We start from the raw sequence: 26,908 nt of genomic DNA, 5'->3' as shown, positions 1-26,908 counted from the left end.
AAGCCTCATTCCTGATGAAGGGCTTATGCCCGAAACGTTGATTCTCCTGCTCCTCGGATACTGCCTGACCTGCTGTGCTTTTCCAGCATCACACTCTCGACTCAAAAAATAGTTATTAAGCTCCTTAATTAGCCCTTCAAGTTGCCTGCTAACATTCCTCCATCTACAATGCCTGAACACTGTTTGCTGTGACTATGATGGTGCTAAAATTTAGCACCCAAATTCAGCCAGAAATGGATACAATGATTTTTACCCTGCATGTTGTCAATGAGCACAAAAGAAGATTGCTGCAGCCAGAATGTATAACTAGGTTTCACCCTGAGACAAGGCTTGTTCAGATGTAGAGCAGACAATTTGAAGAGAAATAAGAGCAGTATGTCAGTAAAGGACTAAAACATCTTAAAATACTCCTGACTAACACGCAAGTGTTGACACAGTGGGCATTATGGAATATTTATGAGTGACAGATGTAGCCCGTGAGACTTGTCATTAATTGTTAAGGTTTCAGTGTACTCATTCAACATATTGCTGCTTAAGCACACAGAGATGTAATCAAGTATTGGGGATCGTAAATTCGAATGACACTCCTTCGTGTAGTTTTGCTGAATTAAATAGACTATATAAAAATAATCCACGCACAATTTTTAAATTGTTCTTGGGCTACAAGTGAAGCTGGCCAACACACATCGCATTCGCATTGGGATTGTGGTAACTCTTCTTGCTTTGTGGCAATTTTATTTTTAGTTTTACAACTGACTGGCTTATTAGGACACATCAGATGACATTAGAATCACATAGAATAGAGCTGGAGTCATATGGAGGTCCAGAGCAGCTGGTTGTGGGGATTCCCTTCTCCAAGGACATCAATGAATGAGCTGAACTTTTTTCAAAAGTCTAGGTGCTGTTGTTGTTTTACCTTAAACTAATGTGACACTGCTTGATTTATTGAATTCATTTTCACAATTTATCTTCGTGTAATTTGCATTCAGTTGCTAGGCTAGTCTCAGACCATCTCCCTGGCAACTGAGATTGAACCGCACTGTTTGCAGGTTGCTGTTACACTTGATACCAAAGCAAGATTCTCAACATACAGCTGTTGCCATTACTAACACTATCTTTTCCACATCTATAACATTTCCTGACTGTGTACTACCTCAGCTTGCTTGCTGCTAAAACTTTCATTCGTGCCTTTGTTGTTTTGAGATTGGAGATAGTGAGGACTGCAGATGCTGGAAAGTCAGAAACTGATAAAGTGTGGAGCTGGAAAAGGCACAGCAGGTCAAGCAGCATCAGAGGAGCAGGAGAGTCAACATTTCAGGTTGGGACCTTTCATCAGGACTCCGGTCCCAACATGAAATGTTGACTCTCCTGCACCTCTGGTGCTGCTTGATCTGCTGTGCTTTATCCAGCTCTACACTTGATTGACTCATCTTGATATTTGACTGTTCTAATCCACTTCTGGATGGCTTCCCACATTCTACCATTCATAGACTTAAGGACATCCAAAACATTGCTGCCCATGTGCTAATTTACACTCCTGTGCTCTCAGATCTGCATTTGCTTCCAGTCAAGCAATGGCTTAATTTTAAACTTTTACTTCCTGTTTACGAATCCCTGGTGGACTCACCCCTTTCCTTTTTCTAACCCATGTCAGCCCCTCAATCCTCATTATTCTCTACAGTCAAGTAAGTCTGGCCTCTTGAGCATTTAACTGTTTTACTATTGGCACCAGATCTTTACTTGCCTACACCATAAATTCTGAAAATCTTTATCCACCTTTCTCCTCCTTTAAGATACTACTTAAAACCTATCTCTTTTAACCAAACTACTAGTCACCCTTATGACACTTTCTGCTCGATGGTAACCTTTATGATTCTGCTATGAAGAAGCTTTGTGTTTTATTACATGAATAGGCACTGTATAGATGTAAGTTGTTGACGTTGTTATTGTTACTGCGTCACTTCCAGTACTCTCTCACCCGGGTCAGATGGCATCTCAAGCCTCACTTCAGGGCCAAGGGAAGTGCTGTGCTTATGTTGAGATCTTAAACCAAGATTTAGTCTGTTCTCTCAGCTGACATAAAAGAACTAACACAAATGTTTCTTAGAAGAGAAAAGTGAGTTCTGCCTGGTGTCCTAGCCAGTGTTTACTCCCCCATTACCAAAAGCATGCTATCTTATCTTCATCACATTGTGTTTGTGAGATCTTGCTGTGCACAAATTGGCTGTTAAGTTTCCTACATTACAACAGTGACTACTCTTCAAAAATACTTAATTGGCTGAAAAATGTTTTGCAATGACCTGAGTTCAAGAAGGTGCTTAATAAACACCACTATTTTGGTTATATATCTATCTTTTCTACACTCTGCTTTTTCTTCATTTATCTTCCATTTCTGATTTACACAAGATTATAATTCCTCAGTAGCCCTCCAAACCCTCACCCTCAAACATGGACTTGAACAAATCTACAAACAAGCTGTTTACCATGGTGCACATCATGGCTGAAATGATTCCTCAGAGGCCAATATCTCATCACCAAGTCACCCTATACTTACACATGAACAGTCCTTAACCATAGTACTGCCTCATACAGGGTCAGGTACCAGAGTGTCAGGAGCACTGACACTTACCCTTTTCTTAAATTTTTTTTACTGTCTGACCCTCCTGTTTATTTTTTTGTTTTTGTTTCTTATTTTTACCCCAACACTACAGCCTAACAGCAGTACTAACCCCTTTTTTCTGCCAGCCAGGGCTCCCTGATTGGACCAGAATTAACAGCTCCAATCAGGAAACTCATACTCTGAGGTCCAGCTGACTGACCTTATTTCAATCACTGTAGTGGCCAAGCCTCATTCTGTCCTCATGTCTCAGAATCCCAGATGTATTGTGGTGCAAAAGGATGCCATTTGGCCCATCATGTCTGCACTGACTCTTCAAATGAGCATCATCACCCAATGCCAATCTCTTACTTTGTCTCCATAACTTTGCATGATATTTTTATCCAAATAATGTCCCTTAAAAGCCTCAAATGAACTAATCAACCACACTTCCAGCCAGTGCATTTCCAGTCCCTAGCTACTCACTGTCCCTCACCTGCAGATTCTTCCTGAAAGGGATCAGTTGCAAATGAGAATGGCTTCTCTTCCAGGGCACAGAGGGATGGGATGTGGGTGGGATACTTTTCAGAGGTTCAGTGTGGGCTCGATGGGCTGAATGGCTTGCTTCCACACTGCAGGACATCTGTGATAATGCTATATACTTTACATGTATCTGAAAAGGCCAGGCTTAATGTCTGAACCGTAGTAGTCAGTCTAGATTATCATCATTCACTGTAAGACTCAGCTACTTGATAGATAATCTCCATAACATGTAGACCAGCTATAAATTATAGTTATTAATGTTGACATTTCACAATCTAATTCCAACCAGAATGGAATTATTGACCTTTTGCCTGCTGTGTCAAATGAGAATGTAAAATGTAGCCAGACAAGTCAGCCAGAGACAACTCTATACAAAATTACTGGAGGGGTTGCTAAGGAGATTGCTTATTAATGGAGGTTTCACCAAGAGGTCAAGTGAAGAAGAAACTTGCATCTCAATTCTCACTACATCCAAACGCATTTCATAGTCAATTATTTTTTGGAATACAGTCACTTTTTGGCGGGGGGGGGGGGGGGGAGGGGGTGGGCATTACAGCACTCAATTGGCATACAGCAAGTTCTCATTAACAGCAATGAGGTAAGTGATCAGATATATTGTTCTGATAAAGATTGAGGGATAAATATTCAGCAGGTCACTGGAAGAACACCCTTAGACTTCTTCCAGGAGTAATCTTTTTCATTCAGCTGAAAAGGCTGACTGAATTTCAGTTTAATGTTGCATCCAAAGGTAGCACCACTGCGTGCAACAGTCCCTCAATCAAAGTGTTATAGGATTATCAACTGCAACTCATAACTTCCTAACTCAGGCTAATTTTTAACCCTCTCTTGGAATTACAGAAACATCATTTAAAAATTCAGTTCAGTCCATAGTGCGTGCACTGATTATTCAGCCAAGCAGATGTCACTCACCTATAGAATGTTGAGAAACTTGAAAGGGTTCAGAAAAGATTTACAAGGATGTTGCCAAGGTTGGAGGGTTTGAGCTATAGGGAGAAGCTGAATAAGCTGGGACCGTTCTCCTTGGAGCATTGGAGGCGGAGGGGTGACCTTATAGAGGTTTATAAAATCATGAGAGTGGGGGGAGTCCAGAACTACAAGGCATACGTTTAGGGTGAGAGGGGAAAGATTTAAAAGGGACCTAATGGGCAACTTTTTCATGCAAAGGGTGGTGCATGTATGGAATGAGCTGCCAGAGGATGTGGTGGAGGCTGGTACAATTACAACATTTAAAAGGCATCTGGATGGGTAAATGAATAGGAAGGGTTTTGATCGATATGGGCCAAGTGCTGGCAAATGGGACTAGATTAATTTAGGACATCTGGTTGGCATGAATGATTTGGACTGAGGGATCTGTTTCTCTGCTGTACATCTCTATGACTCTTAAATGCACATGAAGACAACACAATATAAAGGGCCCTTGTGGTTCAGTAGTAGTGTCCCTACCTCTGAGTGAGGAGTCCTGGGTTCAAGTCCCACCTACTCCAGAGGAGCCTTTGAATAGGTTAATTTTTTTTAAAAAGAAAAAAACTATTTCAGAAGGAGTGGGGGTTAGACAATAAACTCCAGTGAAGTCAACTTCCTGTTTTTAAAAAGGTGAATGTTGAAATAAGTAGATGTTTTTTTAAAAAATAAAAATAAACAAAATCAATTTCTTTAAATGCAATTTTTTATTATATAGTATGTGTTATAATTACAGTGCATTACAGTGTGCAAAAAAAATCAAACAAATGAACAATTCCAAATGAGCTACAGGTTTTATATTTAAACTCTTAAAACTGCGAGGTGAGAATTGGTTAATTTCCTGTGGTTTTTACTTTAAATTGCTGCCATTTTTAACCCACTAAAATTGTAAGCAGTCATTGGCTATGTGGAAAATAACACATATAGGAAAGTACAAAAACAAAATACTCTACTTTGGTTGCTGAAATACTCAGTCGGTCTGGTCTGGCAACATCTGTGCAGAGAAATTGAGTTAACAATTCAGGTTGAGATGGTCTTTCATTGGAACATCAAAAGTGTAGCTTTTTATTTTTATTATAGACTTTGGGATTTTAAAAAAAAAGGGACGTGGATGTTGCTAGCAAGACCATCATTTGTCACCCATCCCTAATTATCCTTGAACTGCGCTGCTTCCTCCACCATTTGAAGGCAATTAAAAATTACCACATTAAGGATGGCAGATTTTCCCCCTGAAGAACATCAGTGAATCAGATGGGTTTCCATGATGATCGACAACAGTTCCATTTTTACCATTACTGACACAAGCTTTTAATCACCGATTTGTTAAACAAATTTAAACCTGAAACCATGTCCCCAGAGCACAAAAGTAAAATAAAAAACTGCAAATGTAGGAGATCGGAAACAAAAACAGAAATTGCTTGAGAAATTCAGCAGGTCTGGCAACATCTGTGGAGAGAAAGCGAGTTAGCGCTTCAGGTCTAGTGAACCTTCATCAGTTCTGATGATCTGTTTTCTGCTTTTGTCTCCTCCCTAAGCGACTATAGATTACTAGCCTAGTGAAATTATTGCTACCCTGTCATCTCCCTACTGGTTCACCCTTAACTGAGAGACTGAAGTGAATAGCAAACACAGTAGTGCAGTACATTTCTAAGGTTAGAAATTGTGCAAGAAAAGGAATTAAAAGTAAGAAAGATTTGCGTTTATGTTGTACCTTTCACAACCTAAGATTTCGCAAAGTGTTTTGTAACTAGTGAGATACTTTTTGAAATGCAGTCACTGTTAAGCAGGAAGTACGACAGTCTATCAATTTGTGCAACAATGTAATAACGACCAAGTAATGTTTTCTAATGGTGATGATGGTTGAGGTATAAATATTAGTAAGAATACCAGCAAGCACTTCCCTGTTCTTTGCTATGAAAGACTTAGGCCATCTACTTAACGTCCCATCCTTAAAACAGCACTTTTGACATTGCAGCTTAATGGACTGGGAATGTCAGTCTGGAGTTTCTGCTCAAGTCTCTGAAATGTTAGTTAAATTCACATTTTCAGACTTAGATGAGAAAGACTATGCAACTCGCTGTCTTAACTAACAGGCTGGGGCTGTTTTCCCTGGAGCATCAGAGGCTGAGGGGTGACCTCATAGAGGTTTATAAAATTATGAGGGGCATGGATAGGATAAATAGACAAAGTCTTTTCTCTGGGGTGGGGGAATCCAGAACTACATGGAATGAGCTGCCAGAGGAAGCAGTGGAGGCTAGTACAATTGCAATATTTATAAGGCATTTGGATGGGTATATGGATAGGAAGGGTTTAGAGGGATATGGGCTGGGTGCTGGCAGGTGGGACTAGATTGGGTTGGGATATCTGGTCAGCATGGACGAGTTGGACTGAAGGGTCTGTTTCCGTGCTGTACATGTCTATGACTCTATCACTAACTTCCAGTTAACTGATCAATTATCTGTATAAATGCAACATATTGTCAACTGGCAGCAAGTTGGAGTTCTGAGAAAACATTTCAAGGATTGAGTCATCAATACAGGGAAAAGATGAGTCAATGACTTTTGAGTGCTCCTGACAGTGCTGGAATTTCTTGTGTTAAGTGTCTCAGTGAGCTATCTACAATAACACATCAGAAATCAATGAGGATTTTTTTTTATTCATTCATGTGATGAGGACGTCGCTGGCTAGGCTAGCATTTATTATCCATCTCTAATTGCCAGAGTATAATTAAGAGGCAACTATATTGCTGTGGGTCTGGAGTCACATGTCAGGTGGCAGTTTCCTTCCCTAAAAGGACACTGGGAAACAGATGGATTTTCTAACAATCAACAATGGATTCATGGAGGATTTGCCATCGATTTGATGTTATAACCAGGGAGTCTGAGTCTGAATGGTTGCCACCAGACTCTCAAGAGCCAAAGCTATTCTGAACCATCTTGAGTGAGAGCTCCTTTTCCAGCTGAATGACTATATAGTTTGTAAAATCCTAGCTGTACATGGTCATCTGGAGCCACTAGAGGGAAAAGAACAGAAAAAAGTGTATTTAAAGGAAACTAGATTGGGAAATGATAATTCTATATTAGTGCATACAATGACAGCAATGCTAACAACTCATTGCAAGAAAAGTTACATCAAGAACAATATTTGCATCTATAATTTAGTGAAACCTTACAAGAAATGTCTTGGGAATATAATCAGTCAAAAATGACACTGTAACAAATGATATGCAAGTTTAATTGCATAGAGTAAATTGGCTAGTTTTGATCTGAATCTTGTTGAAGAGAAACATGTTTCAGGAGTGTTTTGCCATGTACTCATTTATACTTGCTATAAACATCATGCATTCATTGGCAAGGACCCAATCTCCGAAAACAAAATAGGTTTTTTGCTCAAGCCTTGTACCTTTTTTGACTTAACCTGGAGTTTAGGAGCTGATAGTTCTACATTACTTTCCTCATTATAATGCTTCAACCAATCCAAGTCAACTTGCCAACCAATCAGCACCCTTTTCTCCTATAGTAGAAACTGATGTGATATTTTGAACTTTTGCACTCTTGCATTTGTCCTGAAGAGATACAAGACATAAACCTCAGCAACATGTCTCTCCTGTCAGCAAAATCCAGGTTAGGTATCACCAAAGCCTTTGCTCCAGTGAAATGCAAACCAGCTTCAAGCTTAAATAAATCACAAGTTTTTTTTAGATTAGATTACTTACAGTGTGGAAACAGGCCCTTCGGCCCAACAAGTCCACACCGCCCCGCCGAAGCGTAACCCACCCATACCCCTACATCTACATTTACCCCTTACCTAACACTATGGGCAATTTAGCATGGCCAATTCACCTGACCTGCACATCTTTGGACTGTGGGAGGAAACCGGAGCACCCGGAGGAAACCCATGCAGACACGGGGAGAACGTGCAAACTCCACACAGTCAGTCGCCTGTGTTGTTGGGTTGCATTTCACTGGAGCAAGGGCATTCAAGTGCAGTTGGTGTAACTTGATTTGGGAAAGCAAATGAGGAGGAAGTCAGACCATGGTGAGCAGAGGGAAGACCATCAGGGCTCAAGCCAATATGTTGTTATTGGCAGTGAGAAATTATATCTACATTTTGCTCAAGAATTCAATCTTCAAAAAGTGCATCTTAAAGTTACTGGTGAATAAGTCTCCTTGTTTACCTCTTTATAGGTGATATTAATCACTCCTGTTCCAAACTTGTCCATAGTTTTGAATGATCCTAGAATGGAATTTAAAAAAAATCTTTAACCGATGTTCACAATTGATTTGAGATTTAAAAGAATATTTGCAATTACTTAAAGGGTCTTGGAATGTATGTGCGATGTTTTCAATTGTGGGGAAGAACACAACTAGACACATCAATATGATTTAGTCACCAAAACATTCAATAGGAATTTAAGAGTGGTAAGAATGTGGATCTTGGGACCAGAAGAGCATGGTTGAAGCAAATAGTGCAGTTGCATTTAGGGGCAGCTAAAGTAACATATAAGGGAAAAGGGAATAAAGCGTTAGAATAAATGTTGATGAGGCAAGATGGGAGGAGGTTTGAGTACAGCATAAACACTGGCATGGACTGGTTGGACCAAAACGACTGTGCCATATATCCTATGGAACATACAAAATAGGAGTAGGTCACTTGGTACCTTGAACTTGCCCTGCTATTCAATAACATTGTGGTTGATCTGATTAATCCGCACTGCCATCTAACCTGACCTCCCAATAAGCTTTCACCCCTTGCTTTGCTCTGTGCTAAAACTAACTCTGTTTCCAGAAACTTTTGATTAAGAGACTCCTGAAGACTTGTGACCCTCTGAGGAAAAAAAACCTCATCTCTGACTTAAATGAGCAAGCCTGTACCTTTAAACAGTGATTCTAGGTACTCCCACAAGAGGAAACATCCTCTCCACATCTATCATGTCAAGTTCCCTCAGGATCTTATACATCTCAATCAAGTCATCTCTCACTCATCTAAACTCCAGCTGATACAAGTAGAGTCTGTTCCAACTTTTCTTCATAAGACAACCAACCCATTCCAGGTATTAGTCTAGCAAACCTACTCTGAACTGCTTCCAACACATCTGCACCATTTCTTTAATAAGATGATCCACGCTGTACACAGTATTCCAGATGAGGTCTTACCAAGGCCTGGTATAACTGTAAAACATTCCATATGATATTCTACTCTCTGTAAATTTAACGTCACCTAATGCTTGGCTGCTCATCTCTTAACTAACACCAAGCTCTGTTCACTAACACTTCTGTGTTTGCTGACTTAGGCGTTCCTGGTCAAGCCACATCTCAATTTTAAAAGTCTCATCCTGGTTTTCAAATCGTTCATTGCCTTGTCCCTCATTAAATCTAATTTCTTCCAGCCCCACAACTTTCCAAGATATTCCCATGCAACTGCTTCTCATTTTGATCCTGGATTTGAAATGGGGGTTCTGGTCTGGGTCAGGAAAGTATAGCAATCTGGAGTAAACAGATTAGCCATGATCTTACTGAATGGCAGAGCAGGCTCAGGGGCCAAAGTGGCCTACTTATTCCATTTTGTATGTTCCACTGGATTATGGAGGATTTATGATACTGTCCACTCAGCCCAAACAATCCATGTCAGTGTTTAAGCTTCACTCAAGCCTCTTCTCATCTTTCCTCATCGACCTCCAGGTCTGAGCTTTTGGATGTCTGTCCTAGTATCTCCTTATGTGGCTCAGTGTCATATTGTTTTATAATGCTCCTATGAAATAACCTTACAGATTTTATTGTGTTAAGAGCACTATGCATATCTTGTTGCCTTTGTCACCTACTCCTTAACTAACTCCTTCCTAAGATCATGCAACTATTTGTGCTTTTAAAACTCAAATGGCAACGATGTAATCAATGTATCACAACCCTCCATCTTTTCTCCCTTATATGCTTTGTTAGCTTCCTCTTAAAATACATCTGTACTATTTGCTTCAAGCACATTCTTGTGGTCATCAGTTCCGCATTCTCACCATTCTTTGGGTAAAAAAGTTATTTCTAAAATTTCCAATTGGATTTCTTGATGATTATCTCATATTGATCATCTCTAGTTACGTCCTGCATGCCTTTTTCTCAACTGCCTTCGGATACCGGAGTCCCAAGCTCTGGAATTCCATTCCTGACACCTCTCTATCTCAATTTCCTACTGAAAACCTACCTTTAGAACTGAGCTTTTGGATCAGGATTAGAGTGGTGCTGGAAAAGTGAAAATCGAAAGCCCTTCAACAGGAAGGGCTTTTGCCTTTTGAAGGGCTTTTGCCTGAAACGTCGATTTTCCTGCTTCTCAGATGCTGCCTGACGTGCTGTGCTTTTCCAGCACCACTTTAATCCAACTCTAATCTCTAGCATCTGCAGTACCCACTTCCACCTAGCTGAGCTTTTGGATGTCTGACCTAGTATCTCCTTATGTGGCTCAGTGTCATGTTGTTTTACAATGCTCCTGTGAAGTAACCTTGCAGATTTTATTGTGTTAAGAGCACTATGCATATCTTGTTGACTTTGTCACCTACTCCCTAGCTAACTCCTTCTTAAGACCATGCAACCATTTGTGCTTTTAAATCTCAGATGGCAACATTGTAATCAACTTCATTTACTTTATCTCCTCTTCACTTCCTAACCTTGATAGTATCCTTCACTGAAGGCCTTGACCCTACACTGTCATTTAAAATAAACATTCTTTCTATGCAACAGAACCAGTATTGGCAGGGTGGAGAACTATGTGTAGCATCCGATCTGACCAGTCTGTGGCCTCTCTAGGCGTGTTCACGGTACCTTTTGTCTGACTGATGATCATTCGTATTAAATTGTTGTTCATTTAGGATCAAAGAGCCTTAATTACTGAAGAGTGATGTAATGTTAGATTAATATGAAATAGCATGGCTTCGGAGCAGAGAAAAAAATTAATCAACATTCACAAACCTGTACCAAAAGCACACTGCATTTTCTTTAGCAATATTGTTTTCCAGCTGAATCAAGACCCCTTTCTTTCCTTTCAGATGGATGTAGAAAAATCACTCAGCATGTTTTGAAAGACCACAGAAGCTTTCCTCAGTGTCCTGGTCAATATTTATTACTCCAGCCACCACCACATTTTAAGAAAGATTTGAGTATCATCAAGAGGCTGCAGAGGGAAATAGCAGAATGGTTCCAGGGATGGTAAGGTTTCTGGTACAGAGTTAGACTTGAAAAACTGGGATTGTTCTATGTGGAGAAAGAGATTTGGTTGGAGTGTACAAGATTGTGACAGGATTAGAGCTCTTTCCATGAACGGATTGTAGACCAGATTTAAGATTCTGGGCAAGAGATACAGGGAAAATATGAGGAAAAATCTTTTTATGCAGTGAGTGGAATGAGCTAGGATACTCTGGACATGGAGAGTTGAAAGCTGAAACATTCAATGATTTCAAAACGGATTTGGATGGACTCTTGAAGAAAATAAGTTGTCTGGGCTACAGGGATCAAGTGAGGGAATGGGACTAACTGAATTGGTCCACAGGGACCTTGTATGAACTAAATGGGACAAATATCCTCCATCTTTAGTGCCAAAAAGGTCTATAACTGGAACAGATTACTTGGTCATTGAGCTCAGGCTTGATTGTGAGAGTTTAGTGTGCCCAAGTTGGTTACTATGTCTCCTACAACAGTAAATACACTTCAAAAAAAAACTTAACTGGCTATAAAAGATCATCTTGAAACATGCTATAGAAATGTACATATCTTTTTCTAGCCCACACAAAAATATTCACAAGTTTTCAATGCAATGGAGATTGAGGGCTGGAGGCAGAAAATATATAAATGTAGTGATCCTGTTGTCATGTCAGAAGCTCAGGACCCTGCCCAGGTCACACCCTTTGAAATGGAATTTAAACTTTGGTGAAAACACACCTTTAAAAAAAGACAGGACCATAAACAAGTTGTAACACTCCTTCTACAGATTTCTTCCCTGAGATAATAATGCATGAGTAATGAAAGGGTGGAGGATTGGATCCTCACTGATTGTTTCTCAGCACATGCCTACCTGTGGAACTGAGCCAAATGCACAGCACAACAGTCCAGTGGTTATGAAGCTGGGTTAACAACTTAGAAGTCAAGTTCAAATTCCATTGGGTCAAAATTGCAAAAACAAATAAGTCAGTTCAGAAGAATCATACTCTCTCTCTCTCTCTCTCTCTCTCTCTCTCCATGGATGCTGCCAGACATGCTGTGTTTCTCCAGCACTTTGTTATTTCAAATTTCTGACATCCAGAATATTTTGTTTTTATTCAATACATTTTCTGGCTAGCATCAGAAAAATAAACATTAAATTGCTGAATTGTTTAAAAAAAAAATTGGTTCATTAATCAAGAGCTGAGAAACAACTTTATTCCGAGCCTTTCTTAATAGGTGGCATGGTGGCTCAGCAGTTAACACTGCTACCTCACAGCACCAGGGACCTGGGTTCGATTCCCACATTGGGTGACTGTCTGTGTGGAGTTTGCACATTCTCCTCATGTCTGCGTGGGTTTCCACGCAGGTAAGGTGGATTGACCGTGCTCAATTGCCCATAGTGTGAGGTGCAATAGTCAGGGGTAAATATAGGGTAGGGAAGTGGGTCTAGGTGGGTTATTCTTCGGAGGGTCGGTGTGGACCTGTTGGGCCAAAGGGCCTGTTTCACAATTGTAGGGAATCTAATCTAATCTAATGGACTCAACTATAATCTCATCATAAGCCCTGAGAGACATAGAGCCACACAGCACAGAAACAGACTCCTTGGTCCACCATAACTATGCAGAACAACACTGGAGAAGAAAAAATGGAGCTTCATAAATGGCATTAACAACTTAGGAGTATTGAAACAATATTCTCTGTCCTGATCAGATGTTGATTGAGACCTGATAACACTCATCTGCCTAATCCATAAATTCAGCTTACCTTGAAGTCTATATCAAAATTCAGACAAGATGCAGAGCCCTGTATGTCAGCCTTGGCTCAGTAGGTAGCACATATTTCTGAATCAAAAAGCTCCTGGTTCAAGTCACACTGCAAGGCTTTTTTTATTATCCTCTCATGGGGATTTTGGTGTCACTGGCCTGACCAGCATTTATTGGCCATTCTTAGTTGTCTCTTGACAAGGTGGTGATGAGCTGCCCTGCTGAACTGCTGCAGTCCATGTGATGAAAGTAGACCCACAATACTGTTGAGGGCATGAGCTCTATGAATTTGACTGAGCAAAAGTGAAAGAACAGCGATATATTTCCAAGTCAGGACAGTGAGAGGCTTGGAGGGGAAGTCGCACATGGTGGTGTTCTCATGTATCTGCTGCCTTTGCCCTAAATAGAAGTGGTTGTGGGTTTGGAAGGTGCTGTCTAAGGGTCTTTGGTGAATGTCTGCTGGGGAACTTTTAGATGGTACACACTGCTGCTACTGAGTGGCGGTGGTGTAGTGGATACTTGTGGATGTGGTGTCATTCAAGCGAGGCTGCTTTATCTTGGATGGTGTCAAGCTTATTGAGTGTTTTTGGAGTTGTAGTCATCCAAGCAAGTGGGGAATATTCCATCACACTCCTTGGACAGACCTTGGAGAGTCAGGAGGTGAATTACTCACTGCAGGATTCTGGCCTGTATGTTGCCACTCCATTTATATGACAAATACAGCTTGAGCACAAAACTCAAAGCTAACACTTCAGTGCAGCTCTGCAGAGATGAAAAAAAGATAGATCAGATCTAAAAATTGAAGTTCTAAATTGGAGAAAGGCCAAATTTGACAGTATTAAGCAAGAACATTCAAAAGCTGATTGGAGGCAGATGTTCGCAGGTAAAGGGATGGCTGGAAAATGGGAAGCCTTCAGAAATGAGACAACAAGAATCCAGAGAAAGTATATTCCTGTCAGGGTGAAAGGGAAGGCTGGTAGGTATAGGGAATGCTGGATGACAAAAGAAATTGAAGGTTTGGTTAAGAAAAAGAAGGAAGCATATGTCAGGTATAGACAGGATAGATCGAATGAATCCTTAGAAGAATATAAAGAAAGTGGGAGTATACTTAAGAGGGAAATCAGGAGGGCAAAACGGGGACATGAGATAGCTTTGGCAAATAGAATTAAAGAGAATCCAAAGGGTTTTTACAAATATATTAAGGACAAAAGGGTAACAAGGGAGAGAATAGGGCCCCTCAAAGATCAGCAAGACGGCCTTTGTGTGGAGCCACAGAAAATGGGGGAGATACTAAATGAATATTTTGCATCAGCACTTACTATGGAAAAGGATATGGAAGATATAGACTGTAGGGAAATAGATGGTGACAGCTTGCAAAATGTCCAGATTACAGAGGAGGACATGCTGGATATCTTGAAACGGTTAAAAGTGGATAAATCCCCAGGACCTGATCAGGTGTACCCTAGAACTCTGTGGGAAGCTAGAGAAGTGATTACTGGGCCTCTTGCTGAGATATTTGTATCATCGATAGTCACAGGTGAGGTGCCGGAAGACTGGAGGTTGGCAAAAGTGGTGCCACTGTTTAAGAAGGGCGGTAAAGACAAGTCAGGGAACTATAGACCGGTGAGCCTGACCTCGGCGGTGGGCAAGTTGTTGGAGGGAATCCTGAGGGACAGGGATGTACATGTATTTGGAAAGGCAAGGACTGATTCGGGATAGTCAACATGGCTTTGTGCGTGGGAAATCATGTCTCACAAATTTGATTGAGTTTTTTGAAGAAGTAACAAAGAAGATTGATGAGGGCAGAGCAGTAGATGTGATCTATATGGACTTCAGTAAGGCGTTCGACAAGGGAGACTGATTAGCAAGGTTAGATCTCACGGAATACAGGGAGAACTAACCATTTGGATACAGAACTGGCTCAAAGGTAGAAGACAGAGGGTGGTGGTGGAGGGTTGTTTTTCAGACTGGAGGCTGTGACCAGTGAGTGCCACAAGGATTGGTGCTGGGTCCTCTACTTTTTGTCATTTACATAAATGATTTGGATGCGAGCATAAGAGGTACAGTTAGTAAGTTTGCAGATGACACCAAAATTGGAGGTGTAGCGGACAGGGAAGAGGGTTACCTCAGATTACGAGGTAAAAACAATGACTGCAGATGCTGGAAACCAAATTTTGGATTAGTGGTGCTGGAAGAGCACAGCAGTTCAGGCAGCATCCGAGGAGCAGTAAAATCGACGTTTCAGGCAAAAGGCCTTCATCAATAAAGGCAGAGAGCCTGAAGGGTGGAGAGATAAGCTAGAGGAGGGTGGGGGTGGGGAGAAAGTAGCATAGAGTACGATAGGTGAGTGGGGGAGGGGATGAAGGTGATAGGTCAGGGAGGAGGGTGGAGTGGATAGGTGGAAAAGAAGATAGGCAGGTAGGGCAAGTCTTGGGAACAGTGCTGAGCTGGAATTTGGAACTAGGGTGAGGTGGAGGAAGGGGAAATGAGGAAACTGTTGAAGTCCACATTGATGCCCTGGGGTTGAAGTGTTCTGAGGTGGAAGATGAGGCGTTCTTCCTCCAGGCGTCTGGTGGTGAGGGAGTGGCGGTGAAGGAGGCCCAGGACCTCCATGTTCTCGGCAGAGTGGGAGGGGGAGTTGAAATGTTGGGCCACAGGGCGGTGTGGTTGATTGGTGCGGGTGTCCTGGAGATGTTCCCCAATTCTGGACCAAATGGGCCAATGGGCTGAGAAGTGGCAGACGGGAGTTTAATTCAGATAAATGCGAGGTGCTGCATTTTGGGAAAGCAAATCTTAGCAGGACTTATACACTTAACGGTAAGGTCCTAAGGAGTGTTGCTGAACAAAGAGACCTTGGAGTGCAGGTTCATAGCTCCTTGAAAGTGGAGTCGCAGGTAGCTAGGTTAGTGAAGAAGGCGATTGGTATGCTTTCTTTTATTGGTCAGAGTATTGAGTACAGGAGTTGGGAGGCCATGTTGCGGCTGTACAGGACATTGGTTAGGCCACTGTTGGAATATTGCATGCAATTCTGGTCTCCTTCCGATCGGAAAGATGTTGTGAAACTTGAAAGGGTTCAGAAAAGATTTACAAGGATGTTGCCAGGGTTGGAGGATGTGAGCTACAGGGAGAGGCTGAATAGGCTGGGGCTGTTTTCCTTGGAGTGTCGGAGGCTGAGGGGTGACATTATAGAGGTTTACAAAATTATGAGGGACATGGATAGGATACATAGACAAAGTCTGTTCCCTGGTGTTGGGGAGTCCAGAACTAGAGGGCATAGGTTTAGGTTGAGAGGGGAAAGATATAAAACAGACCTAAGGGGCAACTTTTTCGTGCAGAGGGTGGTATGTGTATGGAATGAGCTGCCAGAGGAAGTGGTGGAGGCTGGTACAATTGCAACATTTAAAAGGCATTTGGATGGGTTATGAATAGGAAGGGTTTGGAGGGATATGGGCCGGGTGCTGGCAGATGGGACTAGATTGGGTTGGGATATCTGGTCTGCATGGACGGGTTGGACCGACGGGCCTGTTTCCATGCTTTACATCTCTATGACTCTATGACTCTAAATATTATGCTATCAGAGAGTGTTGTCTTTCAGAGGAGTTGCTGAATTGAGACCCCATCTGTCTGCTCGGATGGATGTAAAGCATCATGAGGCACTGCCTCAGAGCACAGTAAGGAAATGTTCCCTGTATCCTGGCCAATATTTATCCCTTAATCAACATCAGAAAAAAACAGATTATTTGGTGCATCATCACACTGCTGTCTCAAACACCACAACAAGCATAACACTTTAAAAAAATAATTAATTGGCTGTAACACCTTTGGGATATCCAGTGATTGTGAAAGGTGCTATAAAAATTCAGTATTTCTTTACATCAAATAATGTTCTCTAGAGTTCACTGGTTGTCTTACAATATGATCAGATTTACACACGATATTCATATCACATCAACTGAAGAGAGATTTCCTTTTCTATCCCATTTATAATTGTAAACACCAATTAGGTTGAAAGTTCGGCAACTGCTTCCTGCTATTCCCCAGGCCACAGAATGATGTGCTCAAGACTAAGAATCCTCAGCAAGTATTGGAACTAGAAGACATAGTTTTGACCTAGTACATTCCACCAAGCCACTCTCATACAGAATGCTTTCAAACCATTCAGGATACACACCAGAAAATTGCTGGAAATGCAAAGTAAGTCAGTCACCATCTGATAGGTGGATGGTCTGAGCGAGATTATACATCAGTGGTTCCACCCAAGGCACTAATTCATCTTATCTCTTTTCAATGCTGATTCACTTGCTGAGTATTTCCAGTATTTTCTGATATGATTTTGCATTTCCGCCATTTGCAGCTTTTCTTTCTTAGTCTCTTTTCTAAAGCATTCGGCTTTCTGACATTTTCTTAGTGTCCAACGACAGCATTTGCAAGTCAGAGATTGCATGAGAAGCTAGGTGAGGGGGTCACACTTCTTCGGTGAGAAATTAAATTAAAGACCGACTCGCTTCTTCCAGGGTTTTAGGGAGATATTAAAGAGTTTGCAACGGATTGCAAAGAGGTGAGAGTTAAGGAAGAGAGATGTACATTTCCACAGAGATTGACATGATCTCAGGACACCCTGAAGCATTTTACAGCCAATGAGGTACTTTTTGAAGTGCAGTCCCTGCTGGCATGGAGAAACCTGGCAAATTAATTTGATTTATTTATTGTCACGTGTATTTTGTTATATAATACAGTAAAGAGTGTTGTATACTGTCACCACTCTCTGGCGCCACATTAAAACACAGAGAAATAAACCAAAATGTAGAATGTAAACGCAGAAGAGTAAAGAAAAATGGTTCAACTTTACGCTCCTTCTTTTTAAGGGCTCCACCAGGGACCATGGGCCTGATGGCCAGGCACGAGTCACTTCACTGTGCCGCCATCACTGAAATCAGTCACCCATTGTCTGGGGCCATCTCACCTCCACTGACACCCTGGCCACTATGAACCTTGCTGTACTTTGCCAATGCAGATGCCACTGATGCCAGGTACCACACCAGCCCAAACTCGACTCTGCGGCTACCATGAGTCTACTTCAGGTCCACCTGCCAATGCCGTCAGGAACCCAAACTTGCCTCTCCCGCAGCAGCCATGAGTAGGCGCGAGGACCTTGTCATCAATGCACCCAAGCTCTCTCTGATGCTGCTGCCATGTGTCCATGCTGGGTCTATGTACAGACCATCAAGAGTTGCACTGGGCCTATTTACTGACTGCCATGGGTCCACGCTGGACATATTTACTGACCGCCACCAGTCTGAGCTGGGCCTATTTACTAACCACCACCAGACTGTGCTAGGACTATTTACTGACCGCCATCAAAATGCATTGGACCGCCACCAGACTGTGCTGGGCCTATGTACTGATCACCATGAGTCTGCGCTGGGCCTATTTACTGACCGCCATGAGTCCACGCTGGGCCTAGTTGTTGACTGCCACGGATCCACGCTAGACCTATTTACTGACCACCACCAGTCCACGCTGGGCCTATTTCCTGACTGCCACCAGTCTGCGCTGGGCCTATTTACTGACCACCACCAGTCCACGCTGGGCCTATTTCCTGACTGCCACCAGTCTGCGCTGGGCCTATTTACTGACCACCACCAGTCTGCGCTAGGCCTATTTACTGAATGCCACCAGGCCACACTGGGCCTATTTACTGACTGCCACAGATCCGCACTGGACCTATCTACTGATCGCCATGAGCCCGTGCTGGGCCTATGTACTGATCACCACGAGTCTGGGCTGGGCCTATTTACTGACCGCCACAAGTCTGGGCTGGGCCTATTTACTGATCACCACGAGTCTGGGCTGGGCCTATTTACTGATCACCACAAGTCTGGGCTGGGCCTATTTACTGACCGCCACAAGCCCACACTGGACATATTTACTGACCGCCACCAGACTGCGCTGGGCCTATTTACTGACCACCACTAGACTGCGCTGGGCCTATTTACTGACCGCCATGAGCCTGTGCTGGGCCTATGTACTGATCACCACGAGTCTGGGCTGGGCCTATTTACTGACCGCCACCAGTCTGCGCTGGGCCTATTTACTGACCGCCACCAGACTGCGCTGGGTCTATTTACTGACCGCCACCAGACTGCGCTGGGTCTATTTACTGACCGCCACCAGACTGCGCTGGACCTATTTACTGACTGCCATGGGTCCATGCTGGGCCTATTTACTGATCGCCATGAGCCCGTGCTGGGCCTATGTACTGATCACCACGAGTCTGGGCTGGGCCTATTTACTGACCGCCACAAGCCCGCATTGGGCCTATTTACTGACCGTCACAAGCCCACACTGGACATATTTACTGACCACCACTAGACTGCGCTGGGCCTATTTACTGACAGCCATGAGTCCATGCTGGGTCTATTTACTGATCGCCATGAGCCTGTGCTGGGCCTATGTACTGATCGCCATGAGCCTGTGCTGGGCCTATGTACTGATCACCACGAGTCTGTGCTGGACCTATGTACTGATCGCCATAAATCCATGCTGGGCCTTTGTACTAATCGCCATGAGTCCATGCTGGGCCTTTGTACTGATCGCCATGAGTCTGTGCTGGGCCTATTTACTGACCGTCACAAGCCCACACTGGACATATTTACTGACTGCCACCAGACTGCGCTGGGCCTACTTACTGACCGCCATGAGTCTGCGCTGGGCCTATTTAGACTGCCATGCATCCACGCTGGGCCTATTTACTGACCGCCACCAGTCTGCGCTGGGCCTATTTACTGACCGCCATGAGCCTGTGCTGGGCCTATGTAGTGATCACCACGAGTCTGTGCTGGGCCTATTTACTGACTGCCATGAGTCCGTACTGGGCCTATTTACCGAGCACCATGGGTCCATGCTGGGCCTATTTACTGACAGCCATGAGTCCATGCTGGGCCTATTTGCCGACTGTCACCAGTCCACGCTGGGTCTACTTACTGACCGCCTCTAGTTTGCGCTGGGCCTAATTACTGACTGCCATCAGGCCACGCTGGGCCTATTTACTGCCACCAGGCCACGCTGGGCCTATTTACTGACTGCCATGAGTCCGTACTGGGCCTATTTAACGAGCACCATGGGTCCATGCTGGGCCTATTTACTGACAGCCATGAGTCCATGCTGGGCCTATTTGCCGACTGTCACCAGTCCACGCTGGGCCTATTTACTGACCGCCTCTAGTTTGCGCTGGGCCTAATTACTGACTGCCATCAGGCCACGCTGGGCCTATTTACTGACCGCCTCTAGTTTGCGCTGGGCCTAATTACTGACTGCCATCAGGCCACGCTGGGCCTATTTACTGACCGCCTCTAGTCTGCGCTGGGCCTATTTACTGACCGCCACCCGTCCACGCTGGGCCTAATTACTGACTGCCACCAGGCCACGCTGGGCCTATTTACTGCCACCAGGCCACGCTGGGCCTATTTACTGACTGCCACGGATCCGCGCTGGACCTATGTACTGATTGCCATGAGCCTGTGCTGGGCCTATGTATTGATCACCATGAGCCTGTGCTGGGCCTATTTACTGATCACCACGAGTCTGTGCTGGGCCTATTTACAGACAGTCACAAGCCTGCATTGGGCCTATTTACAGACCGCCACCAGACTGCGTTGGGCCTATTTACAGACCGCCACCAGACTGCGTTGGGCCTATTTACTGATCACCACAAGTCTGTGCTGGACCTATGTACTGATCGCCATGAGTCCATGCTGGGCCTTTGTACTGATCGCCATGAGCCTGTGCTGGGCCTATGTATTGATCACCATGAGCCTGTGCTGGGCCTATGTACTGATCGCCATGAGCCTGTGCTGGGCCTATGTATTGATCACCATGAGCCTGTGCTGGGCCTATGTACTGATTGCCATGAGCCTGTGCTGGGCCTTTGTACTGATCGCCATGAGCCTGTGCTGGGCCTATTTACTGACCGTCACAAGCCTGCATTGGGCCTATTTACAGACCGCCACCAGACTGCGTTGGGCCTATTTACTGACCGCCAGGAGTCTGCGCTGGCCTATTTAGACCGCCATGAGTCCACGTTGGGCCTATTTACTGACCGCCACCAGACTGCGCTGGGCCTATTTACTGACCACCATCAGACTGCGCTAGGTCTATTTACTAATCGCCACCAGACTGCGCTGGGACTATTTACTGACCGCCACCAGACTGCGCTGGGACTATTTACTGACTGCCACCAGTCCGCGCTGGACCTATGTACTGACCGCCATGAGCCCATGCTCGGCCTATGTATTGATCACCACGAGTCTGTTCTGGGCCTATTTACTGATCACCACAAGTCTGTGCTGGGCCTATTTACTGACTGCCACAAGCCTGCTCTGGGCCTATTTACTGACCGCCACAAGCCTACAGTGGACATATTTACTGACTGCCACCAGACTGTGCTGGGCCTACGTACTGATTGCCATCAGACTGGGCTAGGTCTATTTACTAATCGCCACCAGACTGCGCTGGGACTATTTACTGCCTGCCACCAGTCCATGCTGGGTCTATTTACTGACCGTCACCAGTCCGCGCTGGGCCTATTTACTGACTGCCATGAGACTGCACTGGGTCTATTACTGGCTGCCATGCACCTGCACTGGGCCTATTTACTGACCGCCACCAGACTGTGCTAGGTCTATTTACTGACCGCCACCAGACTGTGCTAGGTCTATTTACTGACCGCCACCAGACTGTGCTAGGTCTATTTACTGACCGCCACTAGACTGTGCTGGGCCTATTTACTGACCGCCACCAGACTGCACTGGGTCTATTTACTGGCTGCCATGCGCCCACATTGGGCCTATTTACTGACCGCCACCAGACTGTGCTAGGTCTATTTACTGACCGCCACCAGAACGACTGGGCCTATTTACTGACTGCCACCAGACTGCGCTGGGTCTATTTACTGACCGCCACCAGAACGACTGGGCCTATTTACTGACTGCCACCAGACTGCGCTGGGTCTATTTACTGACCGCCACCAGAACGACTGGGCCTATTTACTGACTGCCACCAGACTGCGCTGGGTCTATTTACTGACCGCCACCAGTTCGTGCTAGGACTATTTACTGATCGCCATGAGCCCGTGCTGGACCTATGTACTAATCGCCATGAATCCATGCTGGGCCTATTTACTGACCTGTCACAAGCCTGGACTGGACATATTTACAGTCCACCACCAGACTGCGTTGGACCTATTTACTGACCGCCTTGAGACCGCGCTGGGCCTATTTACTGACCGCCTTGAGACCGCGCTGGGCCTATTTACTGCCCGCCACCAGAACACACTGGGCCTAGTTACTGACTGCCACCAGACTGCACTGGGTCTATATACTGACCACACCCAGTTCACACTGGGTCTATTTACTGACCGCTACCAGACTGCACTGGGCCTATTTACTGACTGCCAGCAGACTGCGCTGGGTTTATTTACAGACTGCCAGCAGACTCTGCTGGGTCTATTTCCTGACTGTCACCAGTCCACGCTGGGCCTATTTACTGACTGCCACCAGACTGCACTGTGTCTATTTACTGACTGCCACCAGACTACGCTGGGTAAGTAAAGTAAAAGAAAGAAAACAAGAAAAAAGAAAAACAAAAGCAGAGAGAGCGGACAAGCCCTAGGCTCAGAAACCCTACTCCACTGCCTTTTCACCAGAAGACTGCACACTGCCAAGTCCCACAAACAGCCATGTGATAATGACCAGATGAACTGGTGGTATTCGTTGAGCAATAAACATTGGACATGACACAAGACAGAACTTCCTTCTCTTCTGCAAATTAGTGGAGTGGCCAGAGGATATTTTACATTCACCCAAAAGGCCAATCAGGGATAAATGATAGGTCTTGTGACACTGCAGCACTCCATCAATACTGGACTGAAGACTCAACCCAAAGTGATGTGCAAGTGAAGAATCATTGCATCATAAAAGTCATTATTCAAAGTATTTTCAGACATTGCACTGAAACAAGGAGAACATAAATCAAAGTATTTTCAACACCAATCCTTCAAAATAGTCTCTTTAAACTGAGTTGCAGCTAAGTCAGCTCCTTAAGTCACGAGCTTTGTGGGTTCAAATCTTACTCTAGGATCTCAGCGACTGACAATGATACTCAATTGTGGCTGTCTTCCCCTAGTTAAATTCCCCCAACCAGAGACTGGGCTTTGCAGCTTGCTCATATACAAGAAAAAGGTACAAGTTACTCACGGATCATTGTGTCCAGCTTTGTCAGACAGCAAATGAATGTCACATAACTGAAGGTCAGATCAGGGTCTGTGTACCTCAGTCCGATCAGCTGCATCAAGAACTCATCCACCTGGAATCCTAGGGGTAAAGTTATTCATTCATTTGACGAATGCAAAACCACAAATCCACCAATATCCTCCCCATTTGCAGAGTCTAATCAGCCCACCTCTTCGGCTGTACAGGCGATTCTTCTCAGAAATGTTGTCTCTCCACAACAGCACAGAGCTTCATACAGAGACCCTGCTGCATAGGGCCCCTGGCTTCGCCTAATATTGTTTAGCAAGGATCACTCTTGCTGCCATTCAACAGATAGGGTTTGTCAGAAGGAACTTGTTAGTGGCCAACTATGTTTTATCCAAAAAGGGAGAAATAATTAAACCAGGAGACAAGGTATTGGCCAAAGTATTATCAAAGCAGATCAGATCATGCTGAATTACCCAGAGGTTTAAAAGCTTGATAGACAAGAACTCAACTCAGTGGACTGCAGCAGGCCCCCAAATTCCTCTGACATTCATCTCCCACTGGGGACTGCTTGTCGATACGACAGCTAAGAACTTATCTCATGTGAGGGATGCAGGTTTTTTGATCAAGAACAAACTTGTCCCCCTCATTCCTCAAATCAGCCTGTCACACCAGCATACTGGTTAATTCATTCCCTGTTTGGTAATCAGAGTATGGTAAAGAATTCTTTTTTTTAATATCAAAAATATACTTTCATTGGTAAGTAAATGGCCAATTGTCGAGGAGTAAGTTAACAACTGAGCTGTCGTGCTGTTCCCTACCACCAGCATTAAGCCTCCTCCTGGTCACTATTGATTTGCAGGGCTGAAGTTAGCTCTATAACCCCACCTGCTGCTTGCAAGGCGCTGAACATTTCCTGGCTGTTCATGGTCCCTGATCCATCCTTATCGAACTGATTGAAGACTCGCTGAAGAAAATGAAGTGAAAAAGATTATTTGCTGCAAAACTGGTCAACTTTATATCACAATTTGTTTGAATGATAAAATTGGTTAGTAGTGTTTCTTTCAGAATTTGCATTAATTATTATACTTTTCTGCATTTTGCAAATGATGACATTATTATGGGTGGCACAGTCACTCAGTGGTTAGCACTGCTACCTCACAGCACCAGGGTCCCGTGTTCGATTCCCACCTCGGTTGACTGTCCGTGTGGAGTTTGCACATTCTCCCCATGTCTGCGTAGGTTTCCTCCCACAATCCAAAGATGTGCAGGTCAGGTGAACTGGCCATGCTAAATTGCCAATAGTGTTAGGCGCATTAGTCAGGGGTAAATCTAGGGTAGGGGAATAGGTCTGGGTGGGTTACTCTTCAAAGGGTCAGTGTGGACTTGTTAGGCCAAATGGCCTGTTTCCATACTGCAGGGAATTTAATCTAATTAAAACACAACTTGACACAAGGTGGTGGCTGATGAACTGATGATCAATCACTATCATACTGTAATATTTATGTTGGCTCTCATATGGAAGGATGAGGTGTAGGTCACATCGTATTGAAGAACTCCGTGAACTTTTATTACAGCACCTGGTATCTACATATGTACAGGACAAACACAGGCATGTCTGAGCTCAAGTTAAGCAATTCTGATTAACCATGGCACAATTCCCTCAGCTTGTCATGTTGCAAAAAGAATTTAAAATCACAACTTAGACATCAGGCAGCTTAGCACCTTCTAAATTGTGTCTTCTGATTACTTGCCTTCTGTAGAGTAAACAGGAAGAAACTATTTAAAAATTTTATAAGGCATTTTAATATTTTTAAACACCTTTTAAATTCCATGGTATCCTTCACTGCTCCAAGTAGGACAACTTCAGAACAATACAGACCAGATTTGGTCTCCTCCCCCACAGTACACAGCTCAAGTGTTGCTGGCGACCAGTCCCAGTACTTCCACCTGGTTTCACTGGTGTTCATGTGTACAGACATTAAACTCTGCTCTGCCAAAGCACAAAGTAAAACGTTCTTTCCCAATACTCACCGTCCATTGGCAGATTTTACTCCAGAGATTACTGAATTCTGTGAATCCCATTTTTCCAAATCCATGTCTCTTGAGTTTATCCCAAGTTAAGGAATTATTAAATAAATAGAATTAAATTACAAATCAAAAGATTTGATCACTGGAATTGATAATAAATGTCTATGTTCATCGATATACAATGAAGTTTGTATATTTTTGTTTTCTTAAAGTGCTGTTTGCTTTCTCTCTGTCTCACATGTGTTTATATCTTATCCGTTCTCTTGGGGGACAGAATCCCAGATCTCAGACCCCTGCACCTCTACAGCTGGTCACTGAGGGCCATCTCTCATCACTGTTAATTTCCCATGAACTACATGGAATTCACTGATGGCAGCAGAACTACAGACATTACTGAGGAAATTCAGGCTTTCAGCCTAAGAAAGTTCTTTTGTGTCCTCAGCCGAAGGTCAGGAAATTCTTCTAAAAAGTTTTGAATGCCAAAGATTTTATTCTGGATCATAGATATAATAAAAACAAAACAAAAGCAGCTCACAAAAATACACACAGGATGTTGCAGTACAGGAACAGGATGCCAAATTAAGTGGGTAACCATGTCTGCCTCAGTAAATGTCTGTCTCTAGTTACAAGTCCAAACAGCTCAGTTTAAATTCCAACCTTGTCACGTGAGCAAGTGTGGAGGTGAGAACATCCTATTACTTGAAAGCTCCAGGTCATGTAGCCATAAATGTCTCCTGACATCTCAAGCTGTAATAATCCATCTGGATAATTACACAATTGTAACAGCCTTGTCACCATACCCAGAGTTAGCTCTGTAGGGACATGTTTTTTTTCTCTCTCTCCCTCTCATTTAGAGTCTGAACTTGCTTGATATGCACACCTGCTCTGTGCTCCTGTCTTCCTTTGTACTGTTGAAAGTCTTGTACCCCAAAAAAAATCTTTTTAAAAATAGGTTTTGCATGTTTGTTCAGGCATTAGAATTGGCTGGAGTTGTGAAAACAAATCAAGTCAACTAGCATTTTGTGCCTGCTGCTGGCTTCTGTTTAGCGCCCCTTGCTGGTAAATGTCTGTGTGGATATGATCAATGTCAGTTGTAGTCATGAGTGAATTGCAGCAAACACCCAACCTAGTTACAGTGACCATGTCACTATCAGCATTAACATGCGTGAGTGAAATATCAAGCTTCACTCCAAGGAATGGCCCCTTAAGCTCCTCCTGAGGAATCAAATCTGAGGCTGAAGAAGAGAAACTAGAAAAGCAACAGTGCAGACAAAAGAATTAACCACCGACAACTGATGTCATTATTTGAAAGTAACGAATCGGTGTGACACAGAGATAAGGGGGAACCTTTTAACTCACAGAGGGTCATGAGTCTTTGGAACTCTCTGCCTCCAAACAGGGGAAGTAGACTCCGAATACTTCCTAAGGCAAAAATGGATTCTTTTTTGATAAGCAAGTGGAAAGTGAGGGGGTGAAAGGTTATCGAGGATAGGCTGGAAGATGGAGTAATCAGATAAGCAATGATTGTATTGAAAGGTAGAGCAGGCTTGAGGGACT

The 26,908-nt window shown here is 43.7% G+C and overlaps 1 protein-coding gene across 4 annotated transcripts in view; it reads right to left on the bottom strand.

Moving 5' to 3' along the window:
- Positions 1–26,908, bottom strand: part of LOC140454621 (calpain-3-like) — a 60,328-nt gene that overhangs the window by 6,114 nt on the left and 27,306 nt on the right. For 3 of the 4 annotated variants that reach the window (XM_072549516.1, XM_072549514.1, XM_072549517.1), the window contains 5 exons: positions 25,355–25,423; positions 24,209–24,287; positions 23,321–23,437; positions 8,298–8,356; positions 4,822–7,133 (listed from right to left, as the gene is read on the bottom strand). In XM_072549516.1, the coding sequence (XP_072405617.1) occupies positions 7,107–7,133; positions 8,298–8,356; positions 23,321–23,437; positions 24,209–24,287; positions 25,355–25,423 (351 nt within the window). In that variant the 3' untranslated portion in view covers positions 4,822–7,106. Of the gene's footprint in view, positions 1–4,821; positions 7,134–8,297; positions 8,357–23,320; positions 23,438–24,208; positions 24,288–25,354; positions 25,424–26,908 lie in introns of those variants that run through there. The other variant, XM_072549515.1, reaches the window with a different exon arrangement.

Source organism: Chiloscyllium punctatum, chromosome 29, assembly GCF_047496795.1.
Source record: "Chiloscyllium punctatum isolate Juve2018m chromosome 29, sChiPun1.3, whole genome shotgun sequence".
NCBI lineage: Eukaryota > Metazoa > Chordata > Chondrichthyes > Orectolobiformes > Hemiscylliidae > Chiloscyllium > Chiloscyllium punctatum.
This window is presented reverse-complemented; position numbering and strand designations above follow the sequence as displayed.